This window comes from Ambystoma mexicanum, chromosome 2p (genome assembly GCF_040938575.1).
Source record: "Ambystoma mexicanum isolate Mex_15411 chromosome 2p, UKY_AmexF1_1, whole genome shotgun sequence".
Lineage (NCBI taxonomy): Eukaryota > Metazoa > Chordata > Amphibia > Caudata > Ambystomatidae > Ambystoma > Ambystoma mexicanum.
The window spans coordinates 1,226,578,546-1,226,599,826 of NC_090923.1; the positions used below are offsets into that span (position 1 = coordinate 1,226,578,546).

The 21,281-nt window shown below is 45.5% G+C and overlaps 1 protein-coding gene across 1 annotated transcript in view; it reads left to right on the forward strand.

The window, feature by feature from the left end:
- Positions 1-1,811: 1,811 nt before the first annotated feature.
- The window catches only part of FOXK1 (forkhead box K1), a 763,857-nt gene continuing 744,387 nt past the window's right edge, over positions 1,812-21,281 (forward strand). The window contains exon 1 of the mRNA XM_069645513.1: positions 1,812-2,421. Coding sequence (XP_069501614.1) covers positions 2,066-2,421 — 356 coding nt within the window. The 5' untranslated portion in view covers positions 1,812-2,065. The remainder of the gene's footprint in view (positions 2,422-21,281) is intronic.

Below are 21,281 nucleotides of genomic sequence, written 5' to 3' on the forward strand. Positions count from 1 at the left end.
AATAATCAGTTAACACTCGCTTAGCTTCACCATATAATGTGTCGACAGGGTTGAGCGTCTTAAATATCTTATGTAGCCCATGGCTTGCATAGAAGCGGAGTGCAGATTTTTTCTTCCATCTGCTTCAAAATCATGTATCGTTCTATTATTTATATCCACATCACCTATTTGTGTCTCAATGCGGAGGATGCACCTTGCACATCAAACTCTTTTATAGGGATTAATGATGTTCCTGGCTTACTTGCTGTGCGGGGTGCTGGAGGTACTATTAACAGGGCTACATCCTATCTGATCCCGCCATCCCGACCTCGTCGCCAGTTGTTATGTCCAAGCAGCTGGACTTCGCCACCTGATTCGAGACCCAGTACTTACCAGAGCTCCACGCACCCAGAGAGCTGCCTTCTCTATGTGCCTAACAGAACCCACAGGTTGGAGTTCACCTCTGCTAGATTGCTATCGACTCCAGAGGCTCTGCACACAAAGACACATGAAGGCAGTTCGACAGTCAGCTGGCGTTCTTCCCCGCCTGTGCATGGGCCTGATACATATATTTAATTTGTGGTGATGCTGCTTCCCTCAACGCGTGTACGTGAGTGCCTGTATGTGTGTGGTCCTCGGCTTTCTACCCATTGGTACCAGGCCTTACATCAACTATGTTGTGACTGGCTTGTGGGTACACGGGCCAGTCAGATATCTTTTGGGGGCACCCAGCCGGGGACCAGATTGCTGCGGGCACACAGACTTGGACAGTTGCAGGGATTACACAGGTTGCCATGTTCACACGGCATGACATCAGTTGCCAGGGGCTCTCAGGCTAGCAACTGGGCTGTGGGCACACAGCCGGACAGTGGCCTGGGGACTCCCAGGTTATACATCGTGTTCTGTTGCCACCCAGATCAGTGGTGGCCGCAGTACTGTGGTCACACAGCGTCAGCCTGCAGGCCAGGATAGCAGTGCCATATTCGCACGGCATCAGCCTGCAGGCCGAATGATGAGATACAGATGCGCCATTTATTGAGTCTACCGCTGTTCTGGGGCACGTGCCGGCTGAGGCTCCCTTTTTTGACAGTCATAACGAAGTCATGACACATATTCTTAAAAGGGCAACACCACAAACTAAAGCGCAACCCGCTTTTGCGCATTTTATGCGTGTGAATGCATGAGAATGAGTCCCAGTGTGTTTATACATCTGTGGTATACTGTTGAGCACGAAGCACTCAGAGCTAGGAGCAGAAAAGACGCTCCAGTCTCTGGGCCTGCTCTGTTGGAAGCTCCCACTTCCACCTAACTTTTAGCACTTACCTTTTTAATCATACTGCTGCTGTAAATAAGGTTGTTTAAAATCGTACAACCTTAGCTTCTAAGCGTATAATCTTAACAGTTTCCTGATAGCACTATTTCTTTCTTGGTACTCGATTATCAACCGAATTCGTGAAATAATTACGGCAATGAACAACTTTACTAATTGTTCAATATCAATAATAACTATGGTGACGGTTCTTAATGTACACTTATAATGAAAGTAAACATTTGTTCACTTGAAAATTTTTTCGTATCATTGGTGGATTATACAGCATCTCGTGTTTTTTGTGTTCGTTTTGTTATCGCCCGCCAACTCCCGATTGATCTCAAAACTCTGGTGAATTTGTACCGCGCGTATTTCGTTTCCTCAAAAGCGTTGCGATTTCCAACCATATATATTGGTCCTGCTGGTAGTTCTTCCTATTACACTTTCCAGAATAGCTCTTACTCTTAATGTGGCATGTTTACACAATAATCCCATGTGACTTGCTCCCGGTGCCCTCTTGCATGGTTCCAGTTCTATCTTGTGTAGTCTGTCAGGCTGTGGCTTCAGCACACTCTGCTGAGGCTCCGAGTCCGAGAGCTAGAATCCAGGCCAGTTTTCACTTTCCTCCCAAGCCTGTGCAACGCCGGCCCTGGAGCCGGCCTCTTCCCCGCCTCCTCCAGCCTGTGACACCGCCGGGCCGCCGCCTCCCCTTCCCGGCTCCGCCTGCCCAGGGGACCCGCCAGCAGCAGCATCGCCGCCGCTTCCCCAGCACCAAGCATGGCTGAGGCCGGGGAGGACACTGGGGCCCGTGCCCTGCTGGCACTGCGCTCGGCCCCCTGCAGCCCACTGCGCAGCTCGACCGGAGGTGGGGTATGCGAGGGCCCGGCCCTGGCTCGCCTGGAGGGCCGCGGCCTGGAGTTCCTCATGCGGCAGCCGGCCGTCACCGTAGGCCGCAACTCTTCACAGGGATCAGTGGATGTCAACATGGGCCACTCTAGCTTCATCTCACGCCGCCACCTGCAGCTCTGTTTTCAGGAGCCGCACTTCTACCTGCGCTGCCTCGGCAAGAACGGAGTCTTCGTAGACGGCGCCTTCCAGAGGCGGGGGGCTCCCGCTCTGCAGCTGCCCCGGCAGTAAGTCAGGCAGGGTGTGGGGCAGGAGAAAAGGCGGGTGTGATGCTTTGCAGACATGACACGAGAGGGAGGGTGTGATGGGAAGTCTGTCAGTGAGGGAAGCAAGGGTGGGTGGAAGTAAGCGGAGGAGGGTGGGCCAATGAAGTAGTAGGTGGACGTGAGGGATAGGTGGAGGCGAAGTAATGGGTGAAGGTTGAATGGTAACTGAAGGCGAGGGGTGGACGAGGGGTAAGTGGAGATAAATAGGGGACTAAAGTGGTAGGGGGGACACTTGAGAGGAAGACGACGAAGGCTGACTGGGATGGTTATGGGGCAAGTGAGTCCTGGAAGGTGTGGTCAAGGAAGAGGGGACATGACCATGGAATGTATATTGCGGCTGTAACAAGTCATCTCAAGGAGTGATGGGTGAGGAATGCCTTAGTGATAGGTCAGTTAAGTGAAAGTGAGAAAATAAGTGTGCCATAAATGAGTTGAGTAGGCAACAAATATCACCTAGGGTTGTTAAAGGGGACTGTAGGTGTGTGATAAAGTAGAGTTGTTGGGGTAAATGAAGACTTGTATTTAATGATCTCTTAGGGGAGCGTATATAAAACAAGGTGATCAAGACCCCCATAGCACACGTATTCCATCCACTTTTTTCTCTAGGCACTCAGAATTATCACTTTTACTGGAGGTCAATGATGGAGTGAATCGGCTGCTTGGATTTTTCCACCGACCCCGATGCGTTTAGTGAGGCTGAGTAAGCCACTACGGGTCTCCCTGACATTATCGATACTACCTTTCTTTTGGAGTGAGCATCGGTCCGCAGGTATCGGTGCGAGCTGCATAACGCTGAACGAATAAGTGGGGCAGATTTACCCCATTAGTTACCTGACTTCTGACACAAGAATACATTTGATTGTGAAAAGAATTGTTTTTGTCCTGATGAAGGCAAAGATTGGCAGGAGCACCACCTGATACTCTGTAGACGGCCGACACGCCGACTCTTTAAGAAGCGATCACAACACTGCGAACAAGGGGGAGGTCATAGGATAAAAGGACTAGCATTTTTATCTCCTTATGTTGCAGGGGCTTGTCTGCACTTTATAAATACATGCTGGATCTATTTTTGTTTGGGTCTTATGTTGAAAACTGAAGATTTTTAGTGTCTGATAAACAAAGTAGATTTATAACTACGCTATGCAAAATGTGAAAGTGTTGTCTGTGCAAAAATGTACATTACATGTTTAACCTTTGATATACGAATAACATTATATTTTCAGAGTAAATCATTCTGATTGCCTAGAGGAAAAAATGTCAAATACGTGTAACATGGAGGCCTTGATCACCCTTTTTTGTGTATGTTTATTATAGCCTGGAAGATTAAAGCCTGCCAGACACACTAAGTGTACTGATATCTCTTAAGGGGGCTGCAGCAAGTACAAGATTGTGCCTCATATGTAGAAGTGCACTGGGACTCCTTGCGAGTGTTATCTGGAGGATGGTGCGGTATTGGTTCTAGCTAGTGAGGTGGCTGTCGGTGCTAGGTGGTGTAGGTAAGAGACCGCTGTCGGTGACTAAGCTGAGGGGCAAGTGAGAAGCACGCAGGCCTGCTATTTATTTTGTTCATTTAGGCCAGGGGTGGACAACTAATTCGGCCAGAGGGCCGAATGTACCACACGAGTCTCATACAGTGGGCTGGACTGTCTGAGGATGAGCGGGTTGTAGGATCACCATTGTGTGAATTTTTAGTTTTTACAAAAATGTGTTTTTTTTATTCCCTGCTTCATTTATTTTTACTATAAGCTGTGTGATGCATTACCACTTTGATTTATTTGTATAACGGGACTGAAACAACATTTTAAAAAGAAATAGAACTGCAGTTTATCAGGTTGCAACGATAAACTGACGTTAGGGCATGCAACACTTCAACATTAAACTCGGGTGACTTTGAGGGTCATAAATAAGGTGTTGAAGGGCCGCATCTGGCCCATTTGCAGTGCACCAAACCTGCTTTATTTCACTTGATGTTTGGACACTTTTGACAATGTAGTGAATGGTGTAAATAAACATCTGATCTCTGTCCATCCAACTGACCCAACCTCCCCCCTGCTGGAAGACAGAATTTGGTACACACATGATATTTTATTGGCCCTGTTAATAGTTTTCTCCAAATCTATGTTCTACACAAAAAGCAATATTTGGAATCTGAAAAATCTACATTTGCTCTCTACTCCCTCAAGATTAAGCCACTGATAAAAAATGCACAGGAAATGTTCCTTTTGCCTCCCTCATCCATTTCTGCCTCCACACACCCACCGTTTCTCGTTTACCCCCACCAACCCAACATATGCCTCTGTTTTGGGATTGCATCTCTAAAATGTGCTTGTTTTGCTCCCTCGCATCTCTCCTGCATTACCTCATAACGTGCTGCTTTTAACGACAGTGTGTACCCCTAGCAAAATATGCTGACTGGTAAACAGTCATATAAATGAATGTGTCAATTGAACTGTTCAACAAAATCTGTATGTAGCCGAATCCCCTTTTGCACCCATGAAAGATCAATGTGTACATTTCTATCCCCAGAGGGAACTTCCAAGCGACCAAAAACCCCCAAATCCATACAACTAGCAGCGATATATATATATATATATATCTGTCTCCTCAGTATTAAATGTTGCTGGAAAACGCCAGGTGTTTACTCATTTGGTATAACGTGATCTTATTTTGAATCCGTTCACGTCAGCAATGTTTGTTGGGGACATGGTAACCCGAATCCGAGACCATGGCCATTCTCGGCATATGTGACCGTGTCATGTTGTGGTTTTGAGACACCATGAAAAAGCCCTTGCCTCCGTGAGATGCTAGTTTCTTTCGGACACGGTGTCTTAACAGGCTTAAAACAGGGCGTGATTGTTGTATTTGCAGACAACAGTCCTTTTTCTTCTGGGGAGGCTTGTGTTTGAAGAATCTGGACCAGTTCAGACGTGCTAGCAGGTTTATTTACCTTCCACTCTTCCTGCCTCCTCTCCACATGTGCACTCAAAGGTCTTTATTGAAGAAGTTGCCTCCCAGATTAAAGTTCTTTCACGTCCTGCTTTGTGCATGTATTTTTTTTGTTTTTTAAAAATCTTTTTTATCTAGATAATTTTTTTATGGGAATAACGCATTCTTCTTCGACGTGGGCCTTGTAACATTTGGACCTGGAATGTTATTGTTTGGAAATACGACTACCCTCAGCCTTCGCTATGTTATTATAATCTGAAGTATGGTGGCAGTTCACTAAATGCTTGTGTGTGTGTGTGGTGTCTTTTCAATGAAAGTGGTGTGTTAAAATAATAAACGTACGTTGTAACGGTTGGCTTTGCTAGTGAGGAGAGTACTGCTTCTCGGAGGCCTATGTGCCAATGCGGCTTTTAACACAGCCGCTGCCAGTCCTTTCACTAGGAAGTTGGCTTCAGTTGGTTGAGTAACCCTGGTATTGCAGGTAATCCCTGCGCTTTTTTTGAGGTGACCTTTTCTGCAGTTCTTTGTCAAATTTGTAACAGAACTTGTAACTCGCCAGACGGGTTTTGTGGCTTTGAGCAGACATACGAATGCGCACTTTTAGAAGTGCATGGGGGCGCCTAATTTAGTAGAGGTCTAAGGGGCCATTGCGAATCTGTCCTAACTCTCTAGTAAATGGCACGCAGAATTTCTAGGCCCCCCGCCCCCGCCACCCTTACAACTGGTCGTGGGGAGCAAAGAATGGCAGTCTTGTATAACCTCGATAGTTTCTTGGCGTCTGGGCACGGCACCAGGTCCCGTCATTACATAAAGTAGTCACGAGTTGGGGACCATGTGTCCTCCTGTTCCCTTTTCGGCAATACTTTTTCTTGTTTGTATTTTCTTTCTTCTAATCGTGCACGTCGTGGTCATTATAGCTCTTGAAGTGCTATGATTGCACAAAGATGATTGCACGAAGGTTAAATGTTTCAGATACAATTTTAGCTCTTCATTCTCGCCACATTTTAAAGTATTATGTATTTCTTTTAACTTGTTTTCTTTGGTATTTTGAAATCGCAACGCACACGAACGCCAGGTTTCCAATTTTTTTGTAGTCCCCTCTCCCTACTATTCTCGTGTTTTTATGTATACATGTGTGCGCAACATATCTTTATTTCAATCCTTGAAAATCACATGCGTTTTCTCCTGGTGGAAGCATTTGTTTTTTAATTTTGCTGAAAGGCAACCTAAGCGCACTGGTTAATAATTGTTGGTCCCCATAGCCAGATCTGTCGTGTTTACACTTGCATGCTAATAGCACGCAGCCATTTCCATGTTGATCGTGGTGCAGAAATGTTAGCAACTCTACAGAGGATGCATTCTTTTTTTAAACTTGCTTCTTGAGTGAACTGGATGACATACTAGCTTTTAAATTGTGCAGCATTACAATACTCCTCGCAATGACATGTTCATCATAAAATCAAGAAATTGACCTGCCGAGGATCTCGGGTCTGTTTATGGAAATATATCATCCTTTAATAAATATTAAACCAAAATGAACATTGATGTCTTATTCTTGGTTGAAGGTCACGCCTCTCAGCAGCAGTTTTCCATAACAACATTTTTGTTGAATCCAGCCTTGGCTCCATCCTGGCATTCTGTTGTTGCGTCTGCTTGCTCTTGCAGGTCTTTGAATTATCTAGTCGGAATTGTGTTTTATAAGGTTAAAGTTCATTGAGGAATGACCATGTAAGCTAGTACCTTGTGTCAGTGTAGTCCAAGTCGAATGTGTAACTGTGGTACAAGATGCAAACCCACATATAGTGTTTTCCTAAAATGAATGTGTAGGCACACCCACCCTCTGAAGAATGTGCTCTGCTTTTAAGGGGACCAGTGGCAGGTATGGATCATGTTCTGACAGTATCTCATTGCAGAGGACAACTTGACAACACTGTTTATGCAATTGGTTTACCACTCTACAGTTGCAGTGTGATAATTGCATCAAGGTTTTTCTCGGACTTGTTCACTGTCTGCATGTCAAGGGTTTTGTGATTACTTTGCTGCCCACCTTTTGCCGTAAAAGGCGAATGGGCGCATTCAGAAATGAGACTGCTATGACCTTCAGAAATATTTGTGCATTCTCCACCTTTTCACGCTTATTGTCTGAATGTAGTCTTCTTTCCTTGTCAAGGCTCTGCGGCCCAAGTAGGATGCATCACCTTAACCCACATTGAGCCTACAAAATTATCCAAAACAAGGTCAAGCCTACTTGACATTGCCAAATAGGCTTGACCATTGCCGCACATTCTATGGCCTCACCAACCTTCTGCCCCTCCTTCCTCTTCCGACCTCCACGACACCTTATTGGTCGTACCTGAAAAATGTCTGGGGGAAGATCATACTGGTGGTACACATGGCTGACTAGTTTCGTCTTGGCCCACCAAGAATTCCCATGCATATTCACTTTTCAGTCACCTTCATACTTTTTTTTATAAACGGGAAGTGGCAGGACTGGTTGTCAATCGCCTCCCTTTTCCTGCCTGACGAGTTTTAGCTAAGGCAAGACAGTTCAATCCCTGTGATGGAGGGCACGTTCTGTATAGCTGTGGGGAATGGAGTGGGAGTTACTCGCCTGGTTTCTTGTGTTCCTGGGTTGATGCTGTTTTAGTCTTACCCAACGTACTCATTGTTATTATTCTCCTTCCATGGGACCTGTCTTCTGCTATTAGTTACTTAAACATTTCTAGGATCTCTTACAACTCGCGTGTCTGTATCAGATTTGTTTTGTGAAGAGTGACACCATTATCTTTGAAGTTCAATGGTTTATTCTACAAAGAAAATTCGGGCTGTGTTCTTAGGTTAAAAAAAGGTTCTAACCAGGAAATAAACGAACTAGTGGAATAACGAGGTAGCTGGAGATTGGACACAGCACTTAAAGCAAAACCATGTGAGGGTAATGAGAGCCTTGCATATGTATTGTTGATTCCTGGACGACAGTATGTGTGGCTCTTTTTATCTCCTGTAGTTCTGTGATTGTATGCTTTCAAGGACATTCAAATTCTTGGCGGAACTCAAGCATCCACTTATTGCCTCACAACAATTGACACTATTTGGCTGACGGGCAGATCAAAATGTTATCTGCAGAAAGTGCCTGTGGAAGAAAAACAAAGGACTTGGATCACGGTTACATTTGAGCAGTCATTATATCAAGCCCTGGCAGTTAGTTACGTGCATGAGAATTGGAACAACCCATCACTTCTTGTCCTTGTTCCCACAAAGATGTAATTTATTTTTGGGCTTTGTTTCAGTTTTGACACTTACCAAGTACTATCGTACGCCCTACACTCGTCCTCCTTTGTCAGTGATGATAATTCAAGGTGTTCAAGCCTTTCTCCATGTGTTTAAACTTTCCATCCTTTTCTAGGTTTGCTGATGCCTGAATCTTAAGATTCAGTGCCCTCTTTTACATCGTTGAGTTATGTTGAGGCAGTGTTATTTTCATGGGTTGCCCAATACTCTACAAAGTATATTAACTTCTCTATTTTTACTTGAGTGAGAAGGCAGTCCTTAGAGTCATGACATTCAGGTCTGCTGTTCTAGTGCCTTAGGACCAAGGTCTTGGGGATTTTCTTTCTGCCTGACTAATCTTTCACACGTTTCCTTCTTAAGAATATCCATGCTGTAACCCTGAAGCTGAAATTGCTGAAACCCATAAAAATGTGATCCAGAATTCTTGACTTTTCCTCTACACTACCGTTCTTTGTGCTGTTTTTGTATTAATTGGAGCCATGCTTTTTGGTGCACTCCTTAAGCAGCCTACCTTTCTGCTGCCCGTCTAATAAAGATTGTCAGGACCTTTTATCGCACCACGTCATCATGCAAGATCCTCATTGGATTCCCTTGCCTTCTCGCCTTCTATTGAACGCTTGGTTTCAACCTATTTAAGGCATTAATGTTGCTTTCAGATTCCTATATGTGCAATGAACTCAAAAGTGCTTAGGTTCTACCATACTTGGCATAATGTGAAACATGTTCTGGAAATCTGTGGCTTAAAAAGGAACCCATAACTGTCTTCTCCTTTGTTCCTTTTTTATGATATGGTTTTGGGCTAATTTGAGTTTAGACCATCTCTTGGTTCAGAGGGTACCTAAAAATAAAAGCATCTCTATTGAAGTTTCTTGCCGGTTAAATGATGGGTAATTTTCGTTATAAGAAATCATTCACAGCACTTTTATATTTCACAAATCCCTTGATTGCTGGTACCCTTTTATTCTAACGTTTCAGAATGTAGTACCAGTACTTTTTGTGGATGGCAATATCCATGTTTGCTCAATGTATTTTTTCTGGCTAGAATGCGGTCACCTAAGAGTGCCTCACGTTTAATCCTGGTCTCTGATTCTTTCCTTTTTTCTATGTGGCACCTCTTGTGAAGTCCTTGATTATCACGTGTATGCTCATGGCACTCACGTTTTAGATGGGAAGCCCTGATGGCAAATTTTTGGAGCCGAATTATCTCCACTGACATATTTCAAAATAAAGATTGCCTTTGAAAATCCAACCACATTACAATTCGATTAACCCTTTTACAATTCCCACCTCCTATACCAGAAGAGCAATGAATCATACAGCCAGCCTCATTCTGAGGTTTAATGTGTTTGATCACATAATTCCACTATTTAAATTGTTGCACTGGTTACCGATCAAATAGAGGGTGGAATTCAAGACTGTCTGTCTGATCTTCTAAACCCTGCTTGGTAGTCTATATGGGAACCTAGACACATTGTTTTTTCTCTTCCAACCGATCAGATACTTAGGATAGGCCTCCCTTCTAAAACGGGATGTTTCTTGTTCCAGGTAGATTCCACTGCTTTGTCTGGTAGATCATTAAGCAACGTAGCTCAACCCTGTTAAAACCTCTCCCTTTACCTTTCCACCTAGAGAATTGAAAACCTGCATCTTGAGACTCGGCATGAGTCCACTCAAAGATCATTTCACTTCATCTTCCATTCTCTGCATTCCCACACATCCTGAAAGTGGCTTGATTTAAGCACAGTTGCAGTGTGAGCTATATCAATACCATATAAAAATCGGATGCAGTGTGTTTCCATAGTCCTCTGCTGCTTCCCTGAATCAAATGGTATCCTCTCTCATTTCAAATTCCAATGTCACTGTTCGCTTAAGATTTGCAGGTATCTGTGTACCAAGCTTTACAAATACTGAAATGCATACCGCTACGTTCTCCTTACCACCTAAAAACTATCCCTCTAACTTTCCAATCACATTGCCTAAGCAACCTACCTCTGGTCTGTTTTCTCTGCCCTTCATATCTCTCCTCGTTGTCCCACTGGCTAATTCTTTGGCCCTTCTTTTGCTCTCTTAAAAATCCGAGTGTTCAGAACACCCCTCTTCTCCATCCTTTATGCCTCTTACCTCGATGCCTCAGCTTGCCCCTTTTTACCACATCGTTAAAACTATGCCGAAAAATATTCCTGATGACCCTCCCCACCCCCAAATCAATGCTTCATCTTTTCTCACCTATACAACCAATACTGACTGTAGCGTTTACCCTATTGGATTCAAAACTGGAGTGCGTAATTGCAATGCTTTCCCTTTCCTTTTTAAAAAACCTTTGAAAGGTTTGTCCAGTACAGCTCCACTACCAATTGTAATCCTGTGTGTTTGTTCTTTAACCAACTGCACTCTGCAAAGCAATGCATATTCCAGTATGCCTTCAGGCAGGGTTGTGTAATGAGATTATCTTGCTGCACACATTTAACCCTTTATAGTCTGGCTTTCTAAACTAGTGACTGTAAAGAACTGCAGTGTTTGCCATCACTGTCCGGTGATGATTCGTTTGTAAACTAGTGCCTGCAACCCACACTTCTTTGGCTTGATAATCTTTGTCCACCAAAACCATCTGACCAAATCCTACTCTGATCACTTTGCTACCATTGATTGTCATCAGTGGCGTTGTACTCTCCTTCCTTAATAGCCATTTATAATATGCATCTTGGTGCTCCAAACTCCCCACCCATCCTTACTACAAGCGTCTTTCCCTTTTATGGAGGAGTCCCCTGGATCAAACCTGGTCAGTTCCGGAGGTCAATGATCTCTCATAGATCGGCTTTACCTATCAACCTTTTCCAGGTGTCACTTGATAGTCCTCACACCTCCCCAAGAACAGCCTCCCTTACAGACTCAATCCAAGTTTCTGTGTAGACTTCCTCGCTGACATAGGAATGTCAATATTGTACTGTTTAATGCCCAACCCTACCAAGACAGACGTTGCTTTTTTTAACCATTGATCGTACAACTGTTCCTTTTCTCGACTCATTTGCCCCTGTCTAAATTCTTCCCTTCAGCCAGTCCTCCAGATAAGCTTTGGAAGTGGGAATATCCTACTCCCTGTTTTTAAAAGTTGGGAGTAGATTACTTTTTTAGGGCGTAAACATGTCAGTCCAATTCCCAATGAGAATATTTCATAAACAAATAAAAATCTTTTAAATGTAAAACGGAAATGTTTTGTAGTCATTTCATTCTTTGCACCTAGTTATTTTTGCACATTAAAAGATACATTTTTACTTCTTCTTCTGATCAGGCATTTCTAATAGTATTTTCTTCCTGTGGTACTACTGTTTCAAATATATCTTTGGATCTCTGTGGGTGAAAGTAGGGGCACAATGTTCTACGTGTCTGTTTACTATTTTTTTGTTGGGAATATTTTGACTCCCTATTTTTACTTTTTGGGGGTATTTGCCTATTTTTAGCGAGTGAAAGTGGCCGATACACCCCCTTATCTGTAGGGCTGCCTTCAGCCCATTACTGTTGGATGATTTTCACAGCTAAATAATGCTCTACACCATATTGCTTCATTCACCACCATGGCCTATTACTCCCCTGCTCCATATCCTCTGCCGCTTCACCTTTCGCCATAATCCTTTTTCATGCTGGAGTCTTCTGACAGTTGGGACTGGACTCATTAAGCAACCTGAGACTTCCTCAACACTGCTTTAAACATCTTTTGGAAAATTCATGGCATCTACACCCTTTAAAACCTTTTAAGTTCCATGTGAAGTCAGGCAGTTTATGTCATATTTACCACGGATTCTCCATTGTAGTTTTCCTCAAATGTTCTCCTTCTGAGACTCAAATCCAGCTCTACTCCCCCCCCCCAACCAATTCTGTTAATCGCAACCTAATATTGGCGCCCTCCCCTCTAAAAGCCTCCAGAACTGCCACCACAATCTGCAACTTCAAAATATCTTAAAATCGGATTGAACTCCAGATTCCTTAAACACCTCTTTCCCAAACTATCATCGATATTACCCATGCTCTAATAATATGATTAAATTGTTGTAAACAATTTTTTTCGCATTGATCTCCCTCTTCCAAACATTTCTCATTTTCTCCTTCCAATCATACGTTTAAACCATCTACATTGCTTCTGTCTTATAGACAGTGTGAATATATAGCAATGTACAGTAGTACCTGCCCCAATATCTGTTTCTTGGGAACTTTAAAATTTAGGTTAGTTGAATTATGCATCCGCTGTCTTAGACTTTCTTTCTCTGTCCCACACTTTCCTTACATTTTGTGCCTTATTCATGATAGGGATTTAGTAGGAGTCTACGTGCGTGGTTTATACGGAAGCAAAATATTAATTGAGAAAATGTGTAGAACGGATTTTCAACTAGTTCCCCCTTGTTTTATACTTCCGTGTATGCTGTCCTAAGTGTTTTGTTCTTATCTATGTTTTCTTGTTGCTTGTTTCTTCTTTGTTCTCCAGCGACCTGTGTTTTTCCCCTACACCTTTCTACCTTTTTTCAGTTGTTATTGGCTTTTGTTTTAAAGGGCTTTGCGTTGTTAAAACCAATTCGGAGCATTGGTGGTCAATGTGATGGCTTGTGGAGGTGATGTCAAAAGAGGAAAGTGTTGAGGATGGATGCCTTTGCCTAAAAAGCCTTTAGCTGATTGGAACAAGTGTGTGCTTTACTGTTCTGAACTTCAACCAGTTTGCCTACAGGCATAGATGACTGGCCAGGTTTTGACAGATGTCTACCAGCAGAACTTTTGTATATGGGTGAAATAAAGGCCAGTGGGTTCTGTCAAGCAGACTAGCATTATTTGTAGGGTGTGGAAAACTGGTTTCGAGAGGTAACTGGCTCTAGCTTGATGACCGGGATTTATGAGCCAGACCTAAAACATTGAAGGCAGGGTGGGACTAAATAATGGTCGAGTGGAGGGCTTTCATGCCCGGAGGAATATGGTTGAAGAAAGAGCCTTGGTATGAGACCATCTTAGCTGTACGCTTCTGCATTGGCTGTAATTTGCTGAGGATTTTTTTCGCTGGAAAAACACGCGTGAATTCCAATTCACTAATATATACTGAACATGGTCACTGAAAGTGGGATTTAATGAGCACTTTGTACTAGCGGCAGAGTACACATCAGAGAAGCTGTTGAAGAAAGCTATTGATTTTCTGACCGTTTTAATTGTGGCACAAATTACAGATCGACATCAAACCTTTACGATTGGGGGCTTGTCTCAAGGTGTTGAGTCTTGAATGAAAGGGCTTGGTCTACTCGTGGGAGCACTCAAATGGTAGAAGAGCTCACCGGGTCAACAAACAGAACTTTAACATCTACATTTTTGAGACAGTTGGTTGCTTTCAGAAGGCAGAAATGCAGTGAACTCCGAATGTTATGTTAATGTGATTTATACCTCAAACCGCTGCCATTTTCGTTGTCTCCAGACACTCTGGTGGATCTGAAAAGGAAGAGGGGAGGGTAGGTTGTTAGTGGGGAGAGAGCACAGGAGTGCTTTTGGTGATCTGTTGGTAGTTTCAGTTCAGAAAAAACAGTCACTGTGCTCTAGTTGGTATGTGTTGATGGGCATTCGGGTGTGTGAGTCTGTATAGGTTTTGTTTTCTTGTGGCATAGGGTTGGAATTAAGCATGTTGTGATTGAGTGATTTCTTGCAAGTGTGCCTTTTGCTGTATGATTTTAGAGTTGGTGTTGTGTTAGTTGTGGTGTTAGTCGTGTGTGTTGTATTTGGTTGATGTGTGGTCTGTCTGCAGGAATATGAAGAATTTAAGTAGAGTTAATGGTAGGGGGAGGGAGTTCCTTATGCCGATGCTGCATAGATTGTTTGGTGTAAAACTGAAATTGTTGGCTATATTATTGTTTTCTTTCGCTGGTTCTAGCCAGTTTAGTTGACTTTACCCAGGAACCCAAAGGAGGTCCCATAATGTGCAATGTACCTCTTTGTATTGAGGTTGGGTGCTTCTCCTAGGTCATGGTTTGCCTTTAGGCTGACAAATCAAGGAGCCAGGTCTTAAGTGATTTCCTGAAGGTTAGGCTTTCTTCTGTTGTGAGTATTTCCTTGGTGAGTGAATACCAGAGTTTTGTTGAGATGTATGAGACGGATGATCTACCATATTTAATTTTCAACTATTGTTAGGGCCCAACAATTATGTCCTTGCTGGATATCAAGGTTTGTTTGGTCTATAGATTCAGATTTATTCTTGTATGAATTCTGCTCCTTGTACATGGATTACTCTGAACTATGCAGAGTGTTTTTTGATGTAGCCCTTTTTTGTCTGGTAGTTATTGTAGGGATCTTGGTCCTGGTGTAATGGGCTCTCTTAACGGTTTTGTGATCTTTTCACTTTTTGTTGGTCGCCTACCAAAAAGACCAATTTTTGTTTTGTAATTTTTTTAAATTTCATTTTTTTTTCTGCCCCATTTTCAGCACCCGCGAAAATAGCACATCCCTTTGCCCCCCCCACTTTTGCTGGCGGGATGTCTGTGAAATTGGGGGTTTTACCCCCCGAACTCTACTCCTCATCTACCGCCACCTCCCTACCCCAATAAACATGCAACAGACGCACACACACGCAAATGCGTACCTGTTCTCCTGCAATGTCTCTTCCTGGTCCCAACATGCCTGTCGGCCCCTGTGTGCACTTGTGTGCGGTAGGGGCATGACCGTTTGATTTAGAAAAAACGCTCTCTGCAGTCGCAGAGCAGTCTTCCTAAATCGGCCTTTTTTTCTACACAGACATTCTCACTTAACTAGTCCGAGGAGTAATCTTGCAGCTGTGTTTTGTATCTATTGCAGGTTTTTGGTAAGGCAATCCGGCATTCCAAGGTAGATGCTGTTGACTTAGTCTATCCATGACATGATGAGAGAGACAATGACTAGTGTTGTGAAGGTGAGAAAGGGTTGTATATGTTTGTGCGTGGATGGAAGAACCATTTCGTCACTACTGCGCATTGACTTGGGGTTCTAGTTTCAGGTCTTTGTCCATTAACGGCTGATAATGTAAACGTGGTGTAGGTAGGGGGTGCAGCCGTTACTGTAATCCATTAACTACCCCACCAGTCTCACTACCCAATATCCTACTCCCCAGGCACTCGGCCTAATTGTTGCTTATCAGCCTTAGTCAGCATTTACCCCACTTGTATAGGGTAGCCTTCTGATTCTAGCCTCAATACTGTGATGCTGGTAATGCCTTATGGAGGGACAGGGCCTTCTGTCCCTGTCCTACCACTTCTCTGTGTGTTTTCTCTGTTTTCTGCCACTGAGGTCCCACCTGGACCTCTGACAGTGCAGCTCTTGATTCTTATCTTTTGGTGAACATCACCTATGTGTACACTTATGGCACCCATGAGTGGGGGTACACCCTTGTACCCCTTAGGTTTGTTTTTGGCCACCTGTATGGGCCCACAGAGCAGAGTATGGGCTAGTAGCAGCTACATGCTGACTTGACAATGGCTCTGAGTATCCTCCATTTTGGGATACACAGGCCCCGCCATAGGAATCGGTGAATTCCTGACGGAAGGCAAAATGGCCCCTTGATTTCTATTGCCTTTTACCTTGTTTCCAAAAGTCCTGCGAATCCCTGAATGGCTGATGGGCGGAAACACCATATATGTCTCTGTTGTTCCCTTTCCCCCTGACTGGCTGTTAAGTGGAAACAATATATATGGCTCTGGGGCTGCCTCCTGTTAGACTGACTGCAGCCTTCCCAGGTATTGTGTGTTATGGGTACACCCTAGGGGCGGGACCTGTGTGAATGGAGTCTGAAGCTCACATTCTGTTATGGGTGTCTGATTTCTGTATGTGCGACGCAACAAATGGGACAGCCCTTCCTGAAACTGACATGAATGCAGTTTAGTGTGCTGAAAGGCTGGGGCACTTGCCCCAATCCACATCTTTTGTTATGGTTATCTGGGTGGAGTGAATGGCCTGAATGCCTGTGAGCCTGAGTGGCTGCCTGCATGAATGCCCTACTGTGTGATTGGCTGACTGAGCCTGGCTCGGCCAGAGTGAATGAGGGACAAATGTGTATATCTTGGGACCTCTCACTTACCAATTTGTTCAGTAGCTGAAGTCGAAGCTTAGCAAGAAGAAGCTGCTCCTTGAAGCCCAGCCGGAAGAGAAGTCTGCTGCTGTATTACTTCACCAATTCGAAAGCTGTTGTGTCGCCCAAGGACTGATCCAGAGAGGACCTGCCAAGGAGACCTCTCCCCGAGCTACGAGGGACCATTGCGCAAAACTGCTACTCTTCGCCAGACCTGTGTGCCTGCCGTCCCGAGAATGGGTCTTCGAAGTGACATCTCAAGCCAGTGAAGTCCATTGTGTCGCGCAGGGTCTGGAGGAGCGTTTCGTGACCGCTGAAAGCCATTTCTGTCTACTTAACCAAACTGCCTAAGAACATTTGAAAGGACATCCTTGCAGTCACCACTGACCACTTTTTCCCGCCGGAGAGAGCCCAGAGTTATGGAGTGCCGTGGAAGGTCCGCAGGTGGGTTTCCTGCCACCATAAGCTACAAAAGTTGTCCCGATGGTCCAGACTTGGGGAGGGTCCGAGGTCCACTCCAGTGGTCGAGTCCAGGTCGCCAGAAACCGTCCAGAGGTCTGTGTTGCAGCTGCAGAACCAAATGTAGAACAGCGATATTCCGAAACCCGACACCAAAAGTGACCTATGCACTTATCGCCGCCAGAAGTCATTGAAGGGTCCCAGGGGTCTTATCTTCATCCACCAAGCCTTTAAGGAGATCACAGGATGCTTCTTGCATCTTATCAACTTCCTTTCTTCTCCTGCTACTCCTACCTACACCTCTCTGGCTCCTCCGCCACCTCTCTGGCACCCTCTTCTTCCTCTCTTACTACTCTGCCATCTCCTTCTTCCTCCTCTGCCTGCTCTCAGGCACCTCTAACACCTCCACAGGGCGTACCTCATGCCTGTACCCCTCCATGGAAGACTTTCAAATGTGGCAATCTGCTCCACGTTGCTACTCTTAACTCTCGCTCCGCTGTCAAACACTCCTAACATCTGCTGACTAATCGAAGAACTTGATCGGGATGTCCTCTTGTCTCACCGAGACATGGTTCACGGCCATCTCTGTCATGAGTTTTGACACTCTTCTCCCTGATTGCTACAAGATCCTCTCCGAACCCAGAACCCACTGTGCAGGAGGTGGACTAGCCCTGATCTTCCCAGAGTGGATCCCTGCTTCTGTCATTCCTACGCAGGCCTAATACTCCTTTGAATGCATGTCATACAGGCTCTCTAGCTCTCCTGCCCTCTCTCTTACTGTGGCCACCTGGCCAGATCACCCTCTTCCTCTCTGAGTGGGCTAACCTCTCCTTCCTCTTTGCCTCTACCTCTCAACCTCTCCTCCTCTGAGTCCTCAACATCCACTTGGACACTTCTAGCCCCTCTGGTCTTTCTCCTTCTCCCTCCCTCTCCCTCTGGCCCGACACACTCTGGATGTTCTTATCTCCGCAAAGATCCCCCTCTCATCACTCCTCTCTCTTGGACTGACCACTTTCTTCTCTCCTCTCACCTGTCGCTCTGTTCCTCAGGGAAAGCCGACCCCAGCACTGCCACCCACCTTCTGTTACCCGGTCCATGAAGCGCGTGTCATTGTAGGCTTTCACTGCTACTTTCTCTCCTCCTCCTACTCCTGAGGCTGACTCACACTCTGATACGGCCTTTTCCAACCTGCATCTCTCAAGCTCCAACACTCTTGATGTCCTTGCCTCTGTCATGAGGATACGTATGAAGCCCACATCCAAGTGCAACTCTTGGTATGATTCTGACCTCGCCACCCTTAGACACAAGTGTCGGGTGGCTGAGAGGTGAGAGGAAGTGGAGGGCTTCAGGCCCATCCTCAGACAAACTGACCTGCCTCCTGCTCCAAAGGCAAATTAGACTCTGTCCTGTCCAAGAAGAGAAAATAGAGCTTACATCTAAGCCTGCATCTCTGCGGCCTCTAACAACTCCGCCAAACATTTCAAAATCGCAAGGAGCTGGCCAATCCTGCTACAGTCTCCACCTCTCCTGTTCCCTCCCATGCCCTTTGCACAGCACTGGCTTCACACTTCCCCACTAAAACCCAGGACATCTTGTCCCCTCTCTCCTCTTTGTCTTCCTCTACCACTGCCGGCCTCACCCCGGTCGTCTCTCCTCCTTTCTGCTCTTTCCCTGTGATCACTCCGATGATGTTTCTAGACAAGTTCGATCTATGAAAGTCTCATCAAAGCAGGTGCTCCCCTGCTCCTCCAGGACCATCGAGGCCTATTTCTGCAATCACTATTTTGCCACTGGAACGTTCCCTGGCCCCTAACGCACTCCCTTGTGCACCCCCTCTTCAAGAAGCCTTCTGTGTTCCTTCCTCTCTGGCAAACTACCACCCGATCTCTCTCTCTCTCTATCACTGCTTTCCTGGGCAAAATCCTGGCAAAGCTCTGGCCATCTCCCAGCTTACTCTCCATACTGAATATGTTGGTTGTCTCCACGACCACCAGTCTGGCTTTAGAGCAACCAGAAGCATGGAAACTGCTCTTCTGAACACCTGTGAAGACTTGCTCTCTAATCTCGATGCTAACCTTCCTTCTGTCTTCATTCTCCTTGATCTATCCTCTGATGATTTCGATACGGTCAACCATGCCATCCTGATCAATTGTCTCTGTGACAACCTGGGCATCACAGGTCAGGCCCTAGCTTGGGTGACCTCCTAGGTCGACCCTCCCAGGTCCAATTTGGGTCCTTTCTCTCTACCACCTCTCTCTACACGTGGTGTTCCCCAGAGTACTAACCTCTCACCCTGGCTCTTCAACCATTACTTGGCACCTCTGGCACACTCCTTCTCTACCTTCTGTTCTAACTTTCAGTGTAATGCAGATGACACTCTGCTCTCCTTCAGGCTCCCCTGAGCCTCCTCTCCTCTGCTCTCTCTCGCTCATACCGGACTGTCTATCCGCGATTCAGGAATGGTGTGCCTTCAATGATCTCTGCCTTGCCAGTAAAACCAAGCTCCTTCTCATTGGGACCCCTGCTCCCGCTTCCCCTCTGTCCCTCTTTCACTCTGGCCGCCCAACCTGGACCCTCTACCCACACCTTTCTGTGATGCAAAGAACCTTGGGGTCATCTTCATCTCCACTCTCTCCTCCTCTTTTCACATCTCTAAGAAGTCACGCTACCAGCTGCACCTCGTCAGAGGTATTCTCCCTTTTCTCACGTTTCCCCCTGAAGCTCACTGTCTCCAGAGCCCTGGTTCTCTCTAGACTGGACTACTGCAAGCCTCCGTTATTTATTTATTTATGTTTTTAAATCTGCCTGCCTCTGCTTCTTGCCCTTTGCAACCAATCGAGAACAGGACTGCAAGACTCGTCCTTGGACTCAAGCCCAGGGATAGTATCTCTCCAGCCCAGAAATCTCTCCACTGTCTCCCAGTGGCTGCAAGGATCCAGTTCCCTCTGCATCGTCCACAAGGCTTTCTGGGGCTGGGGACCACACAACATCCAACTCTCTCCTCCTAAGCATCTTCCTTCTCGAGCCCTCTGCTCATCCACCTCCAACTCTCTGAGGGTCAGAAGCTTCTCCATGCAGAGAGTGGGGGTAGATCTGTCCTTGGCTGAGGACCACCTAAGGTTCTGTAAGCAACTCAAGACCTTCCTCTTTACCCACTTTCTCTGTCTCTGTCTGTCTGTCTCTCTCTCTCTCCCTCTCCCCTGCTGATGCTCCTGTCTGCTGCGCAAACTGGTTACCTGGCCACCCACTGAACCTCACAGCACCAGGCTCCTGCACGACCGCCCCTTGCACTTCCTCTGGGCCTCCCACCCACTTAGGGACTGTATCTAAACCCCTACAGTCCTCTGACTCACTGCACTTACTTGAGCCACCACCCTGGCAGCACTTTGCTAATGCACTCCCACTCCCCTCCTCCCCCTCGTCATACGCTCTGGAAAACACAAGGCCTAGTAAGATGTTAGTTTTGTTTTCTGTCTACCATTCCTTGTATTGTCGTGCCTAGAAACACCTGTGTACAGGCATGTTATAAATGACATCATATCAAGACTTGCAGGGTTTGAAATTGAGTGAAGCTCGGAGCTATTTAGCTCCTGCTTGTAGGCTAGAAGAGCCTGGTTATCTTGAACCCAACAGCTGCCAGGAGCTACTTTTGGCTCTCCAGCCCAACTGATGGTGAACAAAGACACCCATGCAAATTTAAATCTGTGCATTTGAGATCTTCAAATAAACATCAGGACACAGCTATACAACATTTAGTGTAAGGTTCATGAATAATGGACAGAATTATATATTTGCATCTTAGTTAGGTTAGATTTGTGGAAGGGATCGGCCTAAGACCAAGTCGATTCTCTGGAAAACACCATCCCAAAACAATAGAATTTTTCTACACAACCACATAGGAGGGTGGTGCCAACGCCACTTCTGCTATTCGAGCAAACTTCTTCACAGCATAATTTGCATGACTGCATCTTCCATGGAGACCAGTACAAGTAATGATTAATCCGCTGTTGCGTATATCGTAGCTCCAAATCAACCTTCTACTTAACTGGCCTGCACATGCGATTCCACTTTG